This window comes from Typopeltis vanoorti, chromosome 4 (assembly GCF_054136105.1).
Source record: "Typopeltis vanoorti isolate ZY-2024b chromosome 4, IOZ_Tvanoo_1.0, whole genome shotgun sequence".
NCBI classification, from domain to species: Eukaryota; Metazoa; Arthropoda; class Arachnida; order Uropygi; family Thelyphonidae; genus Typopeltis; species Typopeltis vanoorti.
Window position 1 is genome coordinate 159,204,863 of NC_143552.1, and position 20,469 is coordinate 159,225,331.

The 20,469-nt window shown below is 35.6% G+C and overlaps 1 protein-coding gene across 3 annotated transcripts in view; it reads right to left on the minus strand.

The window, feature by feature from the left end:
* LOC150107795 (nucleoredoxin-like) overlaps nt 1-20,469 on the minus strand; it is a 199,122-nt gene that overhangs the window by 78,765 nt on the left and 99,888 nt on the right. For all 3 annotated transcript variants that reach the window (XM_090391551.1, XM_090391550.1, XM_090391549.1), the window contains exon 4: nt 11,042-11,130. In XM_090391551.1, the coding sequence (XP_090247677.1) occupies nt 11,042-11,130 (89 nt within the window). The remainder of the gene's footprint in view (nt 1-11,041; nt 11,131-20,469) is intronic.

The window sequence follows — 20,469 nt, forward strand, 5'->3', positions numbered from 1 at the left end:
TTTAAATAGCAAAAGTGGAAAAACCTTTTACCAATGGTGAATTTCTAAAAAACTGCATGTATAATGTCTCTGAAATTCTATTTAAGGATATGAAAAATACATAAAAAAATTAAAGATTTACCTCTTTCGGCTAGAACTGTCAAGGAATGGATTATAACAATTTCTGCAGAAGTTTCAAATATGCAAATTATGGATATTAATTCTGCCGATTTTATATCTATTGCGGTTGATGAATCCAATGATATCTGCGATTTGGCACAATAATGCTGCGTGATGGTTAAATATATCACATCTTCCGGTATTCTAGAACTTCTTGATCTGCTAACACTTAAAGGACACACTACAGGTCAAGATATTTCAGAAACCTTCTAACAAGTTTACAGAATAAAAATATAAATATTAATAATATAATATGCATTGCGACCAATGGTGCACCTTCTATGATTGCAAAAAATAAGGGGTTTGTTAAATTATTCTCCACTCATATTCCACATGGAGTTATTTCATTTAATTGCATTTTGCATAAAGAAGCTTTAGTTGCAAATTCTTTGGGATTATTACAACTAAAAAGAGTGATGGATGTCGTTATGCCAATGATCAATTTCATCTGATCCGATTTCAGGAATTGAATCACAGACTTTTTGACACATTTTTAGAGGAACTAGCAACATAAAGATTTAGTGACATTTACATCTGTGCGATGGTTATCAAAAGGAAAAGCATTAAAAAGTTTTTTTTCAGTGCTTAAAAGAAGTAATAGTTTTCTTAACCACTGAAAATGTTAACGTAAATCATGTGGAGCTTCTCAGTAATCCTGAATGGATACAAAATTTTTGTTTTTTACTTGATATGACAGAACATTTTAATAAGCTAAATTTGAAGTTGCAAGGGAAGGGAAACACAGCCTTACAATTACTACAGGAAGTCCTTACCTTTGAACAGAAACTAAGAGTGTTTTTTGAAGATGTTACTGAAGAAAAATTTATATATTTTGAAAATCTAAAAAATTATAGATTGAATTTAAATCAAGAAAAAGTTGATCTCAAAATATTCGCTGAAATGATTACTGTAATTTTAGATTCATTTATAAGCAGATTTCAGGATTTTAAAAAATATCAGGAGATGATGAAATTTATATTACATCCGTTAAATTGCAATTTAAAATGAATAGATATTAAAGCTTTTCCCGGAATATCAATTGCAGAACTACAAATGGAGCTTCTGGAAATTCAGAATAAAAGCATCTGGCTATAAAAAATTCAGGAAATGGTAGCACAAATTGAAGAAAATGAGGAAACTATGGAAGAAACACCACAGGAAATTATATTTAAATGTTAGAATTCTTTCCCAAATAATTATTCAAATGCCTGGCGACTTGCTTTTGGGGTTTTGCCTCTTTTTGGTTCAACTTACAATTGCGAACAATTTTTCTCTTCAATAAATAACGTTAAAAATAAGTATAGGAACAAACTGACTGATGAAAGTTTGAAAGCCGAACTAATATTTATTAAAGTGCATGACATACAATCCAGATTTAAGTAAATTGGCTGAGAAGATGCAAAATCAAAGTTCATTAGTGAATTTTAAATTAAAACAATCAAATATCTATTAAAATACATGATATTGTATTTTTGTTCGGATTAATTCTTTTTGCAATTTAAATTCTGACTTTTTTTGCAAAAAAAAAAAAGGCAGAATCAGTGATTAAGCACTACAAAGAGCCTTAGCACAATATTTCTGGTTATATACAGTTCCATATTGTTCTTCTGTACAACTGTCTTTGATCAAAGAATGTCACATGACTATTCCACATAAAGTTGTAAAGAAACAAAATATACTGAGAATAACATTCCATCCACAAGTAGAGTGGGTGTAATTAGTCTCTGATAATTAGTCTCTGGGAAATTTTTGGTCGTCGCTTGGTGTCGCACGGATTAGATCGTCGGCTTGTCTAGAGCTCCTGAAAAGATCAGTATTATTTTGTGTCAACATTAGATATTTTACTAGAATTTTAAGTAGTATTGTTTGCTTTTTGTTTCTTGGTGTGTCTGTGCAATTTTTGCGTGTTTTCTATTATTTTAATTATTATTTTTAAGAAAAGATAGCGTACACATGGCACCGATGAAGAAAAAAATGGCGGCCAGGTCGCCATGCTTGTTTAAGAGTTTTGATGTAAAAGAATTTATGCAATGTGCTGTCTGTGAGATGTATGCCTTGCGAAGAGCGGTAGGAGTCTGGTTAGAATGTGATAGTGGAGTTAATATGTGTAGAAAGTGTAAAGAGAATGAGGACTTCAAGCGTGTTTCGTGTATCGAGACTGATATCGTTAACCGTAGTCAAAATGTAGAAAATGGCGGTGTACTAGAGAATTGCGTGGTAGTGCCAGATATGTGTGAGAGCGTCGCTGAAAGTGTAAATGAAGGTAGAAACACCGAAAGAATGGATGATTTGATCGATAATGAAAATGGTGACATAAATGCGAGTAGCGAAATTGCCCGTTTAAATGGCGCTATACACAGAGCCAAAAGACAACTGGAGCGTATGCAAAAATGTGTGTTGAACGTACCGACAAATAACCGGCGGAAGTCTGTGACGGCAAATAATAGAATGTTCGCAAACGTCAATAAAATGAAGGAGCGAGTGCTGTATGGGGATTCGCTATTAAGAGGCGTAATAATTGAGAGTTTAACGAAGTCGTACCAGCCGGGTGCGAACATAAAGGACGTCAGCGAATCTATTCGACTGCAAAAACAGAGGGTGAAAGAGATGATAATAGTGGCAGGAACGAATGATTTGAAAGAGGACAAAATGGAAATGATAGAGGATGTGAGGGAGTTGTTTGAGGTAGCAAAAGAGAAGAGTGAGAGAGTTAGGATGGTGAGTATCTTACCGCGGTATGACAGCGAAGTGTTTAGAAGGAGGGCCATAATTGCCAATGACTTTATGCGTGGGTTATGCATGGAGAGTGGTGTGGAATTTGTGGATGTGTGGAATGAGTTTGATGGGCGAAAGGACTTATATAAGATGGATGGGTTACATTTGAATGGAGTTGGTGTACGGAGACTTGAAAAAGTGTTGATAAATGATGTGGAAGTGGATGTACAGACTCAGGGAAACTAGATTTATTAAGAGGGGGGGGAGTAGATATGCAGACTTTAGGGGGGGCAGTTAAGTGTATGAATGAGTATATTATGCCAGGGCGAGTACGACGGACAACAAATCAGAATGGGATAGTTAGTATAAGGAATCAAAGTAGGGATGGGCCAAATGGGCTTCTGCGATTCATGTACACTAATGCCAGGAGTATTAGGAACAAGAAGGAAGAGTTTTTGGCCATGGTTGGCACTTCCAGGCCACAGGTTGTCGGTATTAGTGAAACATGGCTGACAGAAGATGATAAAGCTAGTGGGATTGAATGCGAATAACACTATTAAGCTTGAGCTGCAAAAAAAGAAACAATTGTGGAGGGAATTTAAGGAGAAGGGTGACCATCAGGTGCATGAACAGTATAAAGCTCAGGCCAGGATGGTAACAAGGGTGGTAAGAAAAGCAAAAGCAGATTACGAAAGGAAATTGGCCATGCAGGCTAAAGAGAATCCCAAACAGTTTTTTCAATATGTTGCAAGTAAAAGGAAAAATGCTCATGGTAGAATGATCTTAAAAAATGCTGAGGGTAGGGAGGTAACTGAATCAGTCGATGTTGTGGAATTACTGAGCGAGCACTTTGCAAGAGTATATCATCCAGGTGGTGACTTTGCGGAAATGGAAGATCCAACAGCTTATACTGGAATTGTGATGAATGAGGTAGAGGTAACTAGTCTATTACAGAACCTCAATGTCAATACATCTGTGGGATTGGATGGTATACCAGCTCGTGTCGTACGTGAAGCGGCCAAAGAATTGTCAGTGCCCTTGACCATTTTGTTTAATTTGAGCCTCAGGACTGGGTCAGTCCCAAGGGGGTGGAAAGAGGGGAAAATAGTTCCACTGCACAAAGGTGGTTCCAAGGCTGCTGTTGAAAATTACCGGCCAATCAGCATAACAGGAATCATTATCAAGGTCTTAGAGAAAATAGTCAAGAGGAAAATACAAGATTGGATAGAAGAAAATGGGATACTGTATCGGGGACAGCATGGTTTTGTGAAGGGTAGGTCATGCCTCAGTAACTTGCTCACGTATTATAACACAGTGACGGCTGAACTGGATAAGGGTAATGGGTTTACAGTGATTCTGCTGGACCTTGCTAAGGCCTTTGACAGGATACCACATGGAATTCTAATCAGTAAATTGCAGCATATGGGAATGGACATAGGGTTGGTGAGATGGATAGGAGGGTGGTTGACGGAGAGATATCAGAGAGTGGTTTACTCAGGAGTAGAGTCCACAAGACGGCTTGTGACTAGTGGTGTACCACAAGGATCTGTTCTTGGACCACTGCTGTTTAATTTGTTCATAAATGATATAGGAAAGGATCTGAGAGGAACAGTTCATTTGTTTGCGGATGATGCGAAGTTGGGTAGGGCAATAGTGAATGCAGATGACGTCAAAATTTTGCAGGATGATTTGGATAGATTGGAGGTCTGGGCTAGGGAGAATGGATGTCAATTTAATGTGGCAAAATGTAAGGTTATGCATTTTGGGGTGAAAAGATTGGAGGCAGTTTACTGCATTGGTGGAACCGTGCTCCAGGAAATTGATGAGGCACGAGATTTAGGAGTGTTGGTGGATAAGGAATTGAAATTTAGGGGACACATTGCAAAAGTGGCCAAATCAGCTCATCAAATCACTTGGTTGCTGAAGAATACGTTGACAAGCAGAGACAAGCAGGTTATTGTTCCTCTGTATCGAGCCTTGATAAGACCTCATCTCGACTACTGTGCTCAGATTTGGTCACCTAGGTTTCTTCTTGATGGGGAGGAGGTGGAGAGGATCCAGAGGCGAGTGACCAAGATGATAGCAGGTCTGTGGAATGAACCGTATGAGAACAGGTTGAAGATTTGTGGGTTGCAAAAATTGGTTGATAGGCGAAGGAGGGGAGATATGATTGAGACATTCAAATTACTGAAGGGTTTCTATAAAATTAATTCAGAAGATATTTTTGAGAACAGGGCTGGTTGTGGGAGGACTAGGGGACATCCATGGAAACTGGGCAAAAGTGTGGTTAGTAAAGGTGTTAGAGCTGGGTTCTTTACTTTTAGAGTAGTGAATGAGTGGAATGCGCTCCCTGAGTCTGTGGTGGATGCTGTGACAGTGAATGAGTTTAAGGCGAGGTATGATAGATACTGTATGAATGTGGAATAGTTGTGATGAAAATGATTTTGGGCCTCCCTCGATGAGTCTAATGACTCCCTGGAGTTGCCCGTGATGATAATAATAATAATAATAATAATACATCTGTTTCTCTTTAACAATAGAACAGAAACTGGAATATAGCATATAGGATACATACATTCACTGTTAAGTATAGAATTTAGATCAATATAATAGTGGAATTTTTTTTATGATGAGTATAAGTTCAACCTACACAACTAAGGCAGAATTCAATATAACAAATGTAGACATAATCGTCTTTCAAGATGGCATGGAGCTGCACTTTGAGGAAAGGAATTAGCAAAATACATTTCTTGCAAAGAATATTCAAACCTGATTACATTAACTTCTTGACAAGAAACTTACTACCATCCACAATCAAACAATATTATGCATTGGAAACGGTAATTCAGGATTACTCAGCAACATTGTCATTGAACTGAAAAGGTAAGCATCATTTAATAATGAAACTTCTAAGGCTTTACTACTAAAAGTAAATTTAATGTAACAATTTATTCCACGCATAACCTTAGCATGGCTGTACCTGTTAGTATATCATTATTGAGTATTTGCATATAAATATGTTAAAAAAATAAGAAGTAACAAGAAATAAAAAAGGATGTTTTGGTTTGAAAGTGAGGGAGAATAAAACTATATGGTTCGTTAACTGGTCTATAGACTTAAAACGAAGATTGAAATCCATGCATCCACTAACACCAAGACTATATGGCGCTCCTAAGGTACACAAAAATGGAATACCACTACGCCCGATTGTGGACGGAATCAATTCGCCAACTTATCTGTTATGTAAACACCTGGCAGGCCTCCTCAAACCTCACATCCATAATTCGGACACTTATATACGAAATTCGCAACATTTCGTTGAGAAACTGAACAACATCTCTATCTCCAATACGGATTTACTCGCCAGCCTGGATGTTACATCTCTATTCACTAACATCCCTGTGGAGGAAGTGATCAACATTTTAGGAAGTTTGCTCCCACAAGATATTACTTCTCTGTTCCGTCATTGTTTAACATCAAACTTTTTCTTATGGAATAAAACCATATATCAGCAATTGACTGGCCTTGCAATGGGTAGCCCCCTCTCACCATCTTGTGCTGATCTCTTTATGGAGGATTTTGAAAGTAAAATCTTAACTCAAACAGACCCTAAACCCACAGTATGGTGGAGATACATGGATGATATCTTTATCGTTTGGAACCACACAAAAAAGGACCTTGTTCGACTTTCTTAAGAAAATCAACTCTCTACACCACACAATCAAATTCACTCTAGAACTTGAAGAAGATAACCAATTATCATTTCTGGACACTTTAATTAAGAAGCTTCCGAATGGTGGTATCAACCTCTCAGTTTACCACAAACCTACCAATACAGGACGTTATTTACATTTCACTTCCTCACACCACATTTCTCAGAAACTTAGTATTGTACACATGTTGAAGAACCGTGCCTCTCTCCTTACAACAGATCAACAAGACCTCCAGGAAGAACTATCCCTGATATCCACCAACCTTGTCATGAATGGATTTCCTCGAACACTCGTCCACAAGATACTTTTCTCTGAACTCCGACAAAGACAACAAGATGATGTACGTTATATTTCTACCATCGTCATTCCATACTTAGGGACAGTTTCAAATAAGATTGCTAGACTTCTTAGACCACATAAAATAAGAGTGGCCTTTAAACCCACAGAAACGATTAGACAATTCTTAAGATCTCCAAAAGATAGCCATCCTTTCTCCAAATATGCTGGAGTTTATAACATACCATGCTCGTATGGGTTGAATTACATCGGCCAAACTTCAAGGAGCCTTGAAATTAGGCAAAAAGAACATATAGGTGACGTCAAATAACAGAGAAGAAAAATCGGGTTTAGCTTTTCATTTCTCAAGAACAAACCATACCATAGAGTGGGATAGAAGCAAAATTCCTTACATGGAGGAGGACTTCCACTCCCGAATTTTTAAGGAGGCCACAACAGTTGCCCGCTGCACACAAAACCTTAACAGGAACCAAGGACTAATCTTACCCGTGATCTGGAAGACCTTATCAGATCCTTCAACTCGCCAGAACTGAATTATAGTGCCAACTATAGAACGTTCCTAAATAACAACAAGTGAGATCCATGCTCTAAGACTGTATTGTACGCGCTCTGTTCTTTGTTTAATATAATTGGAATCGGTTGATTTTAGTTTGTAACAGTTTTTTACTTTTTAGTGCCTTACATCAGTTATGTACCCTGAAGATGCCAACAGACTTAGTTGGTATAACTTAGTTGTTTATTATATACACTTGATCAATATAATCCCAATAAAAGTTTTTCCACAACAACGGATATTTTACCCTTCAATTAGGGTGCAATATTTATATGGTTTTTCAAATAAAGGTGAGTCAGCTAATCTCAAATGCAACATGCATGTAGGATGAAAAAAAGGTTATACTACATACAGGCAAATCAGCCAAGAGAACACTTAATTTACAGACCAAAATAATATAGGTGGGCAGCAGATGGTGTTGTATGTAGATCAGGGCTGAATTTATACTTTTAGAGGCCCTAGGCGCAACATCATTATTATGATGCCTCAAAAGAATAAGTCTATTTCAGTTAATCAAATTCATATGCATGTTTTTTTAGTTTATTGAAAATAAAAGTCGACATTTCCATAATAACTTATTTTAATAGAATAAAAATAACACAACACTGGTGTACATATATTTGCATTTAAAAAAAGTATAAAAATAAATCAGTTCAAATTTAAATTAAAAAAAAATAATAATAGCTAAAAGGTTTTTTTTTTTTTTTCTGGCTTTGGTTTTAGCAAATATATCTATAATGTCATCATAATTAATTGAGTCCATTACATCTGATTCAATGCATAATAATGACAGGTCACTTTTTTTTTTTTTTTTTGGTGCATCTTAAATAATTTTTTATTTGTTTCATATACTGAAAATGAGTGTTCAGCACCTGCATTTGAAATAGACATCGTCAAAAATATTTTTAAAATTGTTTCCACCTTCGGAAAAGTAGACCTTAACCCATCGTTTATAAATTTGTACATATTTTTAATTGAAGAATTTTCTTCCTACAGCATTATTAAAAATTTCTTAACTTCATCAATAATTTTTTCTGAGTCAATATCAGTCCCATAAGTTTGTAAAATTTTGTTATTACTAGTCTTGTACTTGTCTTGATCTAATTCTTTCTTCAAAAATGTCAAACATATCTAATATGTCTAAATGGTTTTTTTGCTCTTTCATTAATTTCCAAATTAGCTTACATTAAAAGTATTAACAATGAAATTTTCTTTCCCATGTAATATAATCTCATCGTTAGATTGTGAAACTTCGATATACATTTTTTTCATTTTTTCATGTGATGTCTTAAAAAATCATCAAATTTACTTAAATAATGTAAACACGATAAATAATTTCCACAAGAATCATAAAAAATATAATTTGTATTGCCTCTAAATGTTAGCCCTAGTTTACACAGTAACTTATGGTAGCTATTAGTCTTTTTAAAACCTCTCTCCAATAAGCCTCCGTAGCGCAATTGGAAGAACGACAGTACATTGCGCCCTTCGATTGGAATAGGCCTAAGTTCGATTCTCGTAGCGACGGGAGGAATCTTTATCTGGTCGATTTCAATCGATGGTGAGTTAGCCGATCTCATACGGAGGTAGCAGGTTTTTTTCTCCCGGAAACTCGGGTTTTTCATCCCGCATACATACAAATCAGCCCTTCAGAACACACGCAATTTACAGACAAAAATTACTAGTTGTGGTGGTGTTGGAGGTGGGCGGTAGATGGCGTTGATTCGTAGTAGAGGTAAAGTGTAGAGACAGTTGAAGATGTCCTCCCGCGATGAGTCTTCGGACTCCTTGGAGGTATCAGGAATAATAATCATAATAATAATAATAATAATTTTCTTTAGATTGTATTTGTTTCATCAATTCAGAATCAATTTGACTATTTACAGAACTTGATTTTCTTTTGCGATATGTGCACATTGCTTGTATATGCTCAGTAGAACGCTCATGATCACATCAGCGTTCTATTATTGATCATTCTCCTTTCTCCTTTGTTCCATTTGCCCTTTTACAAGTAAAAATGCGATTAATTTACATTTTTGACATATATTCTATTGCATTCTGTGTATTCTCTCTCTCTTTTTTTTTTTTTTAATTTTCGATTTTACCAACATTCTGAGGTATATTTATTAAAATATACTCGACAAATTGTTCACTAATACTAATTGGCCACACTGCTATATCGGTAGGATAAGAGATGGAGTGCTCGCTGATAAGTACAGACTCTGATTGAAAATTTTCTTCAAATCCCTCTTGATTTGTTTCATTTACTTCTTTCTCTCCTATGTTTTCCACATTATTTTGATGTTCTTCATTTTTCACTTTCGTCTCCTTCTGATACTGATATCAATGCTTCACTTTCATTCTGAGAAATCTGAGGTACAACTTCAGTTCTATGAAATTCTTCACTTCTTCATTTTCAGAAGAATATAAGAAAGACAAAATTGCCCCCTTTTGACTATTTAGCTGTTTTTCCTTTTCTCTGAGTCATTTTCTTTTACTAGCTCTGTATTCAAACTTTCTTGGTATCATTATGGGTACTATACTATCAAAAGCAAAATAAATATTTATTAAATCCAAAATAAAATAAAAGCTAAAAAATACAAAAAATAGTATCTTGATTTTGTTAAAATAAATGAGTATCAGTCAGTAAAATAACAATAATAAATTCATCGAAAAATTTACAACTACTTTAACCATATAATTAGGTATATACACTTGCACACTCCTTTACAAATACTAGCCAAATAATGGTAACACTATCAGTTGTTACGTGTGCGTACGAAGGACACTTAATGACTTTGATTGGTTATGGCCATGCGTTAGAACCTTAGAATAGAAAACTAAGGAATAGCAATAAGCTAAAAAAAAAAAAACATTCCACAATTCTACTTTTGTTCTCACTCTTCTACAGCTGTGTGAAATATGTAGATACAGGGAACAAAATAGATACTACCCCAATAGTTTTTTGCCCCAATGGCAGTACGTTCACGTACATTAATTTTATGCAATTCAACAGTTCCTGTTAATTTTATATTCTAAGGAAAGAACAATGTATTTCAAATGGAAGCAGGAAGCCTCACAAATTTCTCAGCAGCCTCTAGTGTTCATATTATGAATTTAATATTTAAAAATAAGTATTTCATTTTACAACTACAAATAGGCCTTTTTCATATTGTTGTTTGTGAGGAGTAAGGTTTTAAAATGTGGCCCCACAGAGAGGGAGGCTCCAGCTTGAGCCTTATGATAAATGCTGCCCTGGTGTAGACAATAGCATAGTATATAGATGGAAGATTAAGAAGTTGATATTGTTGGGTTATGAGTCCTTGAACTCTTTGGAGGTGTCATATAATAATAATAAAGTATAGTAAGTAAAAGAATAATTTAAGTAATTCATGAGAAAAACTTAAATCTCATGGTGGAAGCAATAATAACTATTATTTTCTTACATTAATCAGGTACCAATTTAATTAACTAATGCTATATTCAATAACATTAAAACACTGTAATGAAATTAAATTTTTTCACAATATTAGTCATACATATGACAATATAATATATAATTTGTTTTATATAAACAAGTATTTATATTATATATATAACTTACTTGACCAATTGGATCATCATTTATTTCTGCCCGACCTTCTTTGGTGATAATTTCATTATTTTCATTCAAAAGTATAAGGGTTGGAATCCCTTTAAAAAAATAATATATATATATATATATATATATAATGTATGTAATGTACATCCTCTGTCCAAAAAGAAACCGAACTTTTGATAGAAAATAAAACACAGGCCAATTATAATTATTGAAATCATTTATTTCAATCAATATACTCTCCCTCAGCTTCGATACAGCATTTGGCACGGTCAATTAATTCGTTAAACGAGTTTTTTATATCGGATTTTGGGATACTGTTGAGGGTGGTGGTTACTGCCACTTGAACGTTTTCAATGGTGTTGTATCGCTTTCCTTTCATCAGCAAATGAAGTCGGGGGGAAAAGAAGTCACAGGGGGTGCTAAATCAGGTGAATACGGCGAGTGATCCAACACACAAACTTGGTTTTTGCTCAAAACCTATCTCACAATGTTCGAAAGATGAGATAGTGCATTATCGTCCAAAAGTGACCACTGCCTGCATCACGATATTCATGCCGTACGCAACGAATTCTCGCTATCAGTCGCTTCAAAACTTCAAGATAAAACTCACCATTGACCGTTTGGTAAGGCAGAACAAATTCTTTGTGGATTCGTTCTGCCTTACCAAATGCCATTGGAATCGTAGAAACAGATCATCATTGACTTCTCCAAGAGACTTTTTTTCGGAAGCCTCACTTCTGGTGGTCTCCACTCAGCACTCTGGAGCTTTGTTTCGGGCTCATACTCAAAAACCACGTTTCGTCACAGTAAACAATCATTTCAAGGAAGTTTGAGTCCTTACAAGCGGTTTTAATGAGGTCCTTGCAGTGTTCAATTCAATACATTTTTTGGTCATCAGTCAACTTGCGGGGAACAAATGGCAATTCAATTTATGAAGGCCCAAACTCTCGGTTAAATGTTGTGCAGTTGATTTTGGAACCCCCGATTCATCTTCAATCAATCTCGCAGACGATTTTGGATTTTCTTTGATAAAATCACGCACTTTTTGGATGTTAACTTTGCTCAGTCCAGTTTTTGGACAGCCCGGCTTTTCGTCATCCTCAAGCGTCTCACAACCACTTTGAAATCGCTTAAACCACTCATAAACTTGAGTACGGGATAAGCATTCATCACTGTATGCTTTTTGAAGCATTTGATGCGTTTCAGTAAAACTTTTACAAGTTTAACAAGTCAATCGCAGCTCTCTGTTTGAAACTCATTTTCCGACTGTTCGTCAAAACACATTGTCACTCTTGGCACTATAACTCGGCTTCTAATGAAACAAATGTCATAAAGAGTTGACCCAACACTAATGAAAGTTGGTGCTTTCGACAACAAAAATATACAACAGGTGGCGCCACTAGTTTCTCCTATTTTCGAAAAGTTCGTTTTCTTTTTGGACAGAGGGTGTATGTATATATATTACATATAACCAAGTGCAATTTATTAATATTAGCATTAGCTATTAAACCACTTTAATTAGAATATCATGCAGTCAAAACTAATTTTAAATCAAAACTTCTTACAAATTTGGAAGGAGTGCGATTTTCAAGTTAGAACACAAGTTAGATGCCACTTCCTTGGCCTTGAAGACACAAACTTAGTAAAGTTTGGTTGATAAAGTTGAAATGCATTTATTATTCCAATCGTGACAGCAATTTACTTGCAAAACCCAGCACAGCAAAGATGTTTTCTCTGAAAACATCTTTGCTGTGCTGGGTTTTGCATTATTATGTTTACACTGTATCATATAACTTTTTATATGATACAGTGATATGATAAAAATATGATTTTTGCTTTATTATTGCTTCCCACATATATAATTTAGACATACCAGTAGAAATCTACTAAACATTCATAAAATATGTAATTCCAGTCAGCTGGCACAGTTCATCTGCTGACAAGTTACCTGTTATTTTTTCAATGACTGCTACATGAAAGGAATCACAGATGATTAAGGAAACATTTCTGATTCTGAAGATATTCCAGATGTATGGAGTAATTACTTTGAAAAATTGCTAAAGGAAACAACACGTGACAGAATAATGGTAGAAAATATTCAACAGGAATGAATGAACGAGGCACATTGCCACCAAAAGCCTAAAATGTGGAAAGACAGCTTGGAGTAAATGATATTTGACTAGAAATACTCAAATATATCTATTCTATATATATAAAAAGATAAGCCCAAATTTGAAACTTTTTTATGTCACATTTTTTGTCTTACCAGCCCAGAACTCGGGTGAGGGGGCATAGGTGCCAGGGGGGGGGGAAAGCACCCCTAGTTTAGATATAAAAGTTTTACAGTAAACTACATAATTCAGAAGCCTGAATTTCAGATGATTGGAGAAGGTCTCTCAGAATACCCATTTAATAAAAATAAAAATAAAGTGCAAAATTTACAGAGGAATTTTCCTGCTGAGTGTTTCATGTAAGATTCGGTCATGCATACTTGAGAAGAGGCTAAGAAAAATTGTAGAATAAAAACTTGGAGAAAAACAAGGTAGTTTCAAGCCAAATAGTGGTTGTTAGGATTAGATTTCCACTTTAAGAAATACAGTTAAGAAATCATGAGATATAACAAAATGTTAAGTTTTGTAGATCATCTGTCTCAATGTATTCCAAGGGTGAGAAGGTTAAATAAGGTAGGTGTGAAACAGATGAAAAAGGGCATTATGGAGGCAGCATAAGAGAAGTGGAAACTTCTCTAACCAATTCCATGAGGACTACAAAGACCAGAAAATGTGAGTGACTTGGTCAGTGAGGGTAGCTAAAGTGAGGTATGAACAGCAGTTAGCTAATAAAGCCAAAATGAATCCTAAGGAGTTCTTTTGATATGTATCCAGAAAAAGAAAGAATGATTATGGAAGGATGACATTGATTGGAGAAAATGGTATAAAGACAACTATTGAGGAAGGTGTGGTGGAGATACTTAATGAGCACTTCATAAAGGTCTTTCAATCTTGTGAATGTGACTTCATGGAGAGATTGAGAGCAGTTGATGATGGGAAAGAGAGACTGACTGTAAGTGAGCAAAAGGTGTATGGGGAGTTGAGCAAACTAGATGTAAATAAGGCTGTGGTATACTTGATAATATATCCCCACGTATTCTGAAGAAATGTGCCAGGGAGTTGACGCCAGCCTTGACATATGTTTTTTAATACTAGTCTTGCACTGTGTCAAGTTCCTAAGGAGTGGAAGGAGGGCAAGATTGTGCCACTTCATAAAGGAGGTGATAGAACTCAAGCATCAAACTATAGGCCTATCTGTGTGTCAGGTGTTGTAGTGAAGTTGTTGGAGAAGCTTGTGAGAACTAGGATCCACAATTGGGTTGACCAAAATGATATTATCTTTGATGGATAGCATGGATTTGCTAAAGGGAGGTCATGTTTAAGTAATCTACTTATTTATTGAATGCTTCCTTAGACAGAGTAGAAAGGATACACAGTAATATATAGTCGGGTCTCTTTTTATGCGGTAGATACGTTCCACAGAAAACCGCACAAAAGAGGCCTAACTTACGTTGAAAAATTAGGGATACGTTCCATAATTTTTTAAAACTGCATAAAACCGAAGCAATGAATTAAAATAAACCTAAAATCGCATAAAAAAGTTTAGGAAATTCAGGAAAATAAGAATGCCTAAGTTTGTTTTAAAGCTTTATTCATTTAATTTTATTGAAAAGTAACAATTTTTTTTTTTTTTTACATTTTGTCATCAGAATTATCATCACTATTAGACAATATTCGGCAATGTTTGCGAACTGGTACAAAATTACTTTCATCACCAGAAGAGATAGCGCATCAGATCTGTATGGTAAAGACAATGGTTCTTCACAAACAGAATTAGCTTCATCCTCGTTCTGTGCTGATTTTTTTCTTCTGACAATGTAATCAGTGATTACACTTTGTGATGATGATTTCACTAATTTTTTATACAGCTCACGATATTCAAACATACAGTTCTTCAGCTCATGTTGGAATTTAAAGGATGTTCAGAATTTGTGTCATTAGCAAGAAAATGATTTTCCAATTTATTGCACAGTTCAAGACCTTCTTGAATTATATTTGCAGTGAAGGGGACAGATTTTTCTTCCACTTCACTATTGTATTCTGGGCCTCCGACGATATCTAAAGTTAATTGATACCCAATAATATCATTGTCGCTTAAGGCATTATCCACAAGCAATTCGTCTACACCGTTCTGGCTAAATGTATCAAAACCTCTTCCCCACCAATTTCATGTGCCAAAGTAATGATTTCATCTGATAATGTAGTTGTTTGCATGGTATTTGTGTTTGCAACACAAATAGGCCAAGCTGCTTTCCAGCAGGCATTTAAAGTTTGTGGTCTTATTTCAGCGATAGCAGATGCAACATGATTTAAGCAGTCCAAAATAGAAATTTTTTTCCAAATGTTTACTGGTAATGATTAATTTTCTAGTTTATCCAATATAAATTGAAAAGTGTGCTTAATACAATATTTTTTAAAAGTAGCAATTATGCCTTGATCTAATGGCTGAATAATGCTTGTTGTATTGGGCAGAAAAAACACTACCTGCACATTTGGGTGTTCTAAATGCAGATGACTTGGTGCATTGTTAATAATTAATAAAACTTTAAAATCGAGAGCTTTTTGCTTCATATATGTTTCCACTTCTGGTACAAAGCAATTATTGAACCATTCAGTAAATACAGCAGTTGTTACATTAGCCATCCAATGTACCGGCATCTGTTTTAGATCTTTGCCTTTTAGAGCACGTGGTCTTAGAAATCGATTTACTAGGAGGGGTTTCAACATTTGATCATTTCAACATTGTTACTTTGATGCATTGCTACAAAGTAACAAAGTTACTCGATCTTTGCTTGTTTTAAAGTTTGACTAGGCATTTTCTTCCAAAACAATCCTGTTTCGTCAGCGTTAAACACTTGATCAGGACAACATCCACCATCTTCAATAATTTTGGCTAACTTCTCCTGAAAAATTTTGGCTGCTTCTTCATCTGCTGCTGCAACCTCACCTGTAATCTTCACATTATGAAGTGCATTTCTTTTTGAAAACCTGGATAATCATCCTTTGCTAGCCGAAAATTCTTTATCAGCCTGGGAACCAGAAGTAGACAGCTCCAATTGCTTTATCTGTTTCATAAAACCGAAGAGCTTTTTGTTTTAATTAAATAACCACTTATAGGAATTCTTCTTTGAGTTAATTCTTCAATCCAAATTACGAGCGCTCATTCCGTGTTTTCTAATAAAGCATTTCTTGAGTACGATGATAATTTGGCACTTAGTTTTGCACCAGAAACGACAGATTTTCTTATTGCGACTTCATTCTTTTTAATTGCTCTTATAGTAGATTTTAACTTATGGGGTAAAACTTGACACTGTTATCATGCAAGATTATATGAGCAGAGCTAATCTTAGATGGTATCGTCAGTTTAACAGAAAGGAAAAAGAAAGGTTAACAAAACAGGTACTTGATGTTAGGAAAAGAAACTCAGAAGAAGACCAAGATCTAGGTGGACTGATACAGTTAGTAGTGCCTTAGAATAACAAAATACAAGAAACGACAATACTGAGTCCTAACAGATAATAGCATGATTCGGGGGGGAAAAAACTGTCAACAGTACTCTCACAGAATCCTGTACAAACCCTGAGGGTGCAAATCCAAAATTTGATGATGTCACCATGAAATAATTTTCTTGTTTGTTGTAAAAACAATAATACTTAGATAACAATAACTAAAAACAAATATAGATAAATACAGCAAGATTTCAACAATAGGTATAGCGCTAAGAAATATCAAAAAAAGTTCTGGATTTTTCCATAAGTTATATGCTAGTGTAACTAGCCACTAGCATATTTCTAATATCCATCTTAGTTATAATAAAGGCACAGCCATTAAGAATGTATATATATTTTTCTTTTGGAAGTTCATCAGGTGACAGGATGTTGGCAACATCTAAATAAATGTTTTTGGTAATAATGAAAGACAAACTGACTAAATTGTAAATTAAGCACTTGTTCAGGAGCAATTATAGTTATTATTAATAAGCCATGAATTCAGCAGTCTCATTCAACTAGCAATACATCTATCATACTGATAATTACACTTATTCATTCCAAGTAAAAAATCTACTAATTTTCTTCTTCACAACCTCTAGGAATGGCCTCTCACCATTCTCTTTGTAATTTCTTCAATATTAATCCTAAACCACTTAAATGTGTCTATTGTATCATCTATTTTCTACCTATCCAGTACACTGAATTTCCATTTCCTCAATCTCTCTCTTTCCATTATCCATATTCCAGAATCCTGATATTGTTTTAGTCACTCCAATCTGGACCCATTCCAGTTTCACCACTACAAAACCAGGTCTACATAACAGTTCAGGTGTAGTCTGATCAACTATTTTCCTATATCTTGTTTCATGATCATGGCAAAAATATGCAGCACAGTCATTACAATTGCAATGTGTCCAGTGAACTCGATATTTCTATTGTCATCCATGGATATTAAATCGCATTTATCTCCTGGAGCACAGTTCTATCAATACAATAAAACACTATGCTCTCCAAACTGCACCTGCCTTGCATGTATCATCAAGCTTTCCTTTCATGTTAAGCAAATAGCAAAGTAACATGGCATATAGATACCTGATACTTATGAGGAGAGTGGTAATCCTATCTGTATTGCGTGGTAATTGCTGTAAACTGAGTGTTTTTCTGGCCAGTTTGCATATTTTGCAGGATGAAATCTGAGAGGAAAAAACTCTGTCATCTTTCATGTATTCAAATTAAAATGGGGTTTTCATGTTAATATATTAACATCAAACACTACTGATCTGTCGAATAACTTTTTAAATCTTCATGAATTGTAATAACATTACTCATAACAATGCCCAACTCTGCATCATCAACAAGCAACTGAATATCCTTGTGATTTCACATGAAATATCATCAGCAAAAAAGATGAATAGCAAGGCTCAAAAAAAGGAATCTTGAGGCCATGGGTTGCCTTTTTTTTCTAGAACACTGCCCTATCTTATGCATAACTTGTTGGTATTGCACAGTTAGTCTAATCTCCTAGTGATCTGACTACTCTATTATTTACAACCATCTCTTCTACAGCTTCGTGTGAGAGGCTTAAGTGCTGTGAGGACATCATGTTGGAGGCTTAATGGATTTTTTACAACACTCAAAAAGAATTAAAATAGAATTTAATACTTCCTATATTTCGTCCTAGTCACTAGGACATCTACGGAGATTACAAAAGCAATTAATGTAACATGCACACACAAATCTTACAATACTAAGCCCAACCACGTGGGTGACACTAAAGTCCTATCTAGGTGGAGCGCCCTCTTAGGGCGGTAGTAGGTGGCCTGGAATATAAGGTGGGAACTCTGGTGATGAGTGTTTCCCAAATCTTCGGAAGCTTAATGCAACCGTATTTATTGAGATTTGGTTGGTTTTTGAGAGCTGTTGCTGCTTCTAAGAAAAGTCTCTCTTTCTTGAATTTGCTGTGGTGGAGCATGGTGGTTTTCTTCCATGATACTCTGTGGGTGGTGTCCAAAACATGGTCAGCCAAGCCTGAATGGCCATAGTTGTGTTTACAGATGTAAGACTTGTGTTCCTCCAGGCGGATGGATGCTGATCTGCCTGTCTGTCCAAAGTATGCCAGCTTACAGGAACAGGGTACTTTGTAAACTCCAGGCAGCGAGAGAGAGAGGAGGGAGCTGATCTTTCGTAGAACGGATAAGGGTAGCAAGTTTGCGGTAGGGCTTTTATGCTGTGTGTAGGTTGTATTTTTTTAGTATCTTGGCTATTTTTTCAGATGTGCCATGGATGTAGGGTATGGCGATTGCATTTTTAACTTTTTGTTGACGAGAAGGACAGGGAATGGGGGAGGAACTGATTATTTTTTTGATACTGAGTTCGCTGTAGCCATTGGAGAGGAAAGTGTTGTGTATGTGGTTAAGCTCAGTAGTAAGGGCAGTTCCACTGGAACAAAGATTGTAGGCTCTCTTGGTAAGAGTTTTGATGATGCCATATTGTTGTGAGGGGTAGTGGTGGGAGAGTTTGTGAATGTATCTGCCTGTGTGTGTGGGTTTTCTGTATACGGCGAAGCCAAGTGTATCATTAGACAGGCATGTGACTAAGGTGTCTAGGAAGGGTAAACAATTGTTCTTTTCCTTTTCCATAGTAAACTGGATTCTTGGATGTAGGCTATTGAGATGACTGAGGAAGGAGTCTAGCGTGTCTGGGCCATGAGGCCAAATAGAGAACACAACATCTACATATCTTAGCCAGATAGAAGGTTTGAGTGGGGATGAGTCTATGGCTCGTTTTTCGAAATCTTCCATATAGAAATTGGCAAGGGGGGGGGGTGAGAAGGGGGAACCCATGGCGGTTCCCTCTATCTGCTTGTAGATTTTGTTCTTCCAAGAGAAATACCCAGAGTTAATGGCAAAGGAAAAGAGATCTAAGATGTCAGAGGGAAAAACGTTTTCTAAGAGAGATAATGACCTTGTTACACACCTGACTTAACATTGACCCATCTCTCTGCATCTCCTTCAATTTTAACTGCTAATTTACAACTCAAATAGAAAATATTTATTGCTTGATATAATGTCCCATTTACACCATATAACTGGAGCATTTTGAACAGCTTTCCTCTTGACACCTTGTCATATGTCTTTTCCAGATCTACAAAACTTAAACACAGATCCTTATTATATTCATATGATTTCTCAACTATTTGTCTTAAGGTGAAAATCTGATCCTGACAACTTCTGGGCTGAACCCAGGTTGTTCTTTCCTTCCACAATTTTTCTTAACCATTTCTCAAGAATACTTGCATAAATCTTATCAGGAACACTCAATAGAGAAATTTCTCTATAATTCTCACATTCAGCTTTATTTCCTTTTTTTATAGATGGGCTATGAGTGCTCTACTCCAATCATCTGGAATTCGACCCTCTGACCAGGCCTTCTGAATTATGCAATGTGGCCACTGTAAGACTTTTATACCTCCATATTTTAGCATTTCTGGTCGAATAACATTTACTCCAACTGCCTTTCTGCATTTCAGGTTTGTGATAGTTTTTTCTACTTCAAGTACAGATATATGTTCCAGCATTCTTGTCTATTGTTTTATACCACCACGCTTACTGCTTGTTTTATTTAGCAATCTTTCAAAGTAATTACTCCATACATCAAAAATATCTTTATCCTCAGTTTTCATGTCCGTTTATTATATCTAATTCCTTTTACAGTACTCTTTCCACCATTTCAAAGCTTTTTCAATAGCCTCCAGAATATTTTACCATCTTCCTGATATTTATTTTAAATGTTCTTACTAAAGTCTTCCCATGACTTTTGTTTACCTAAT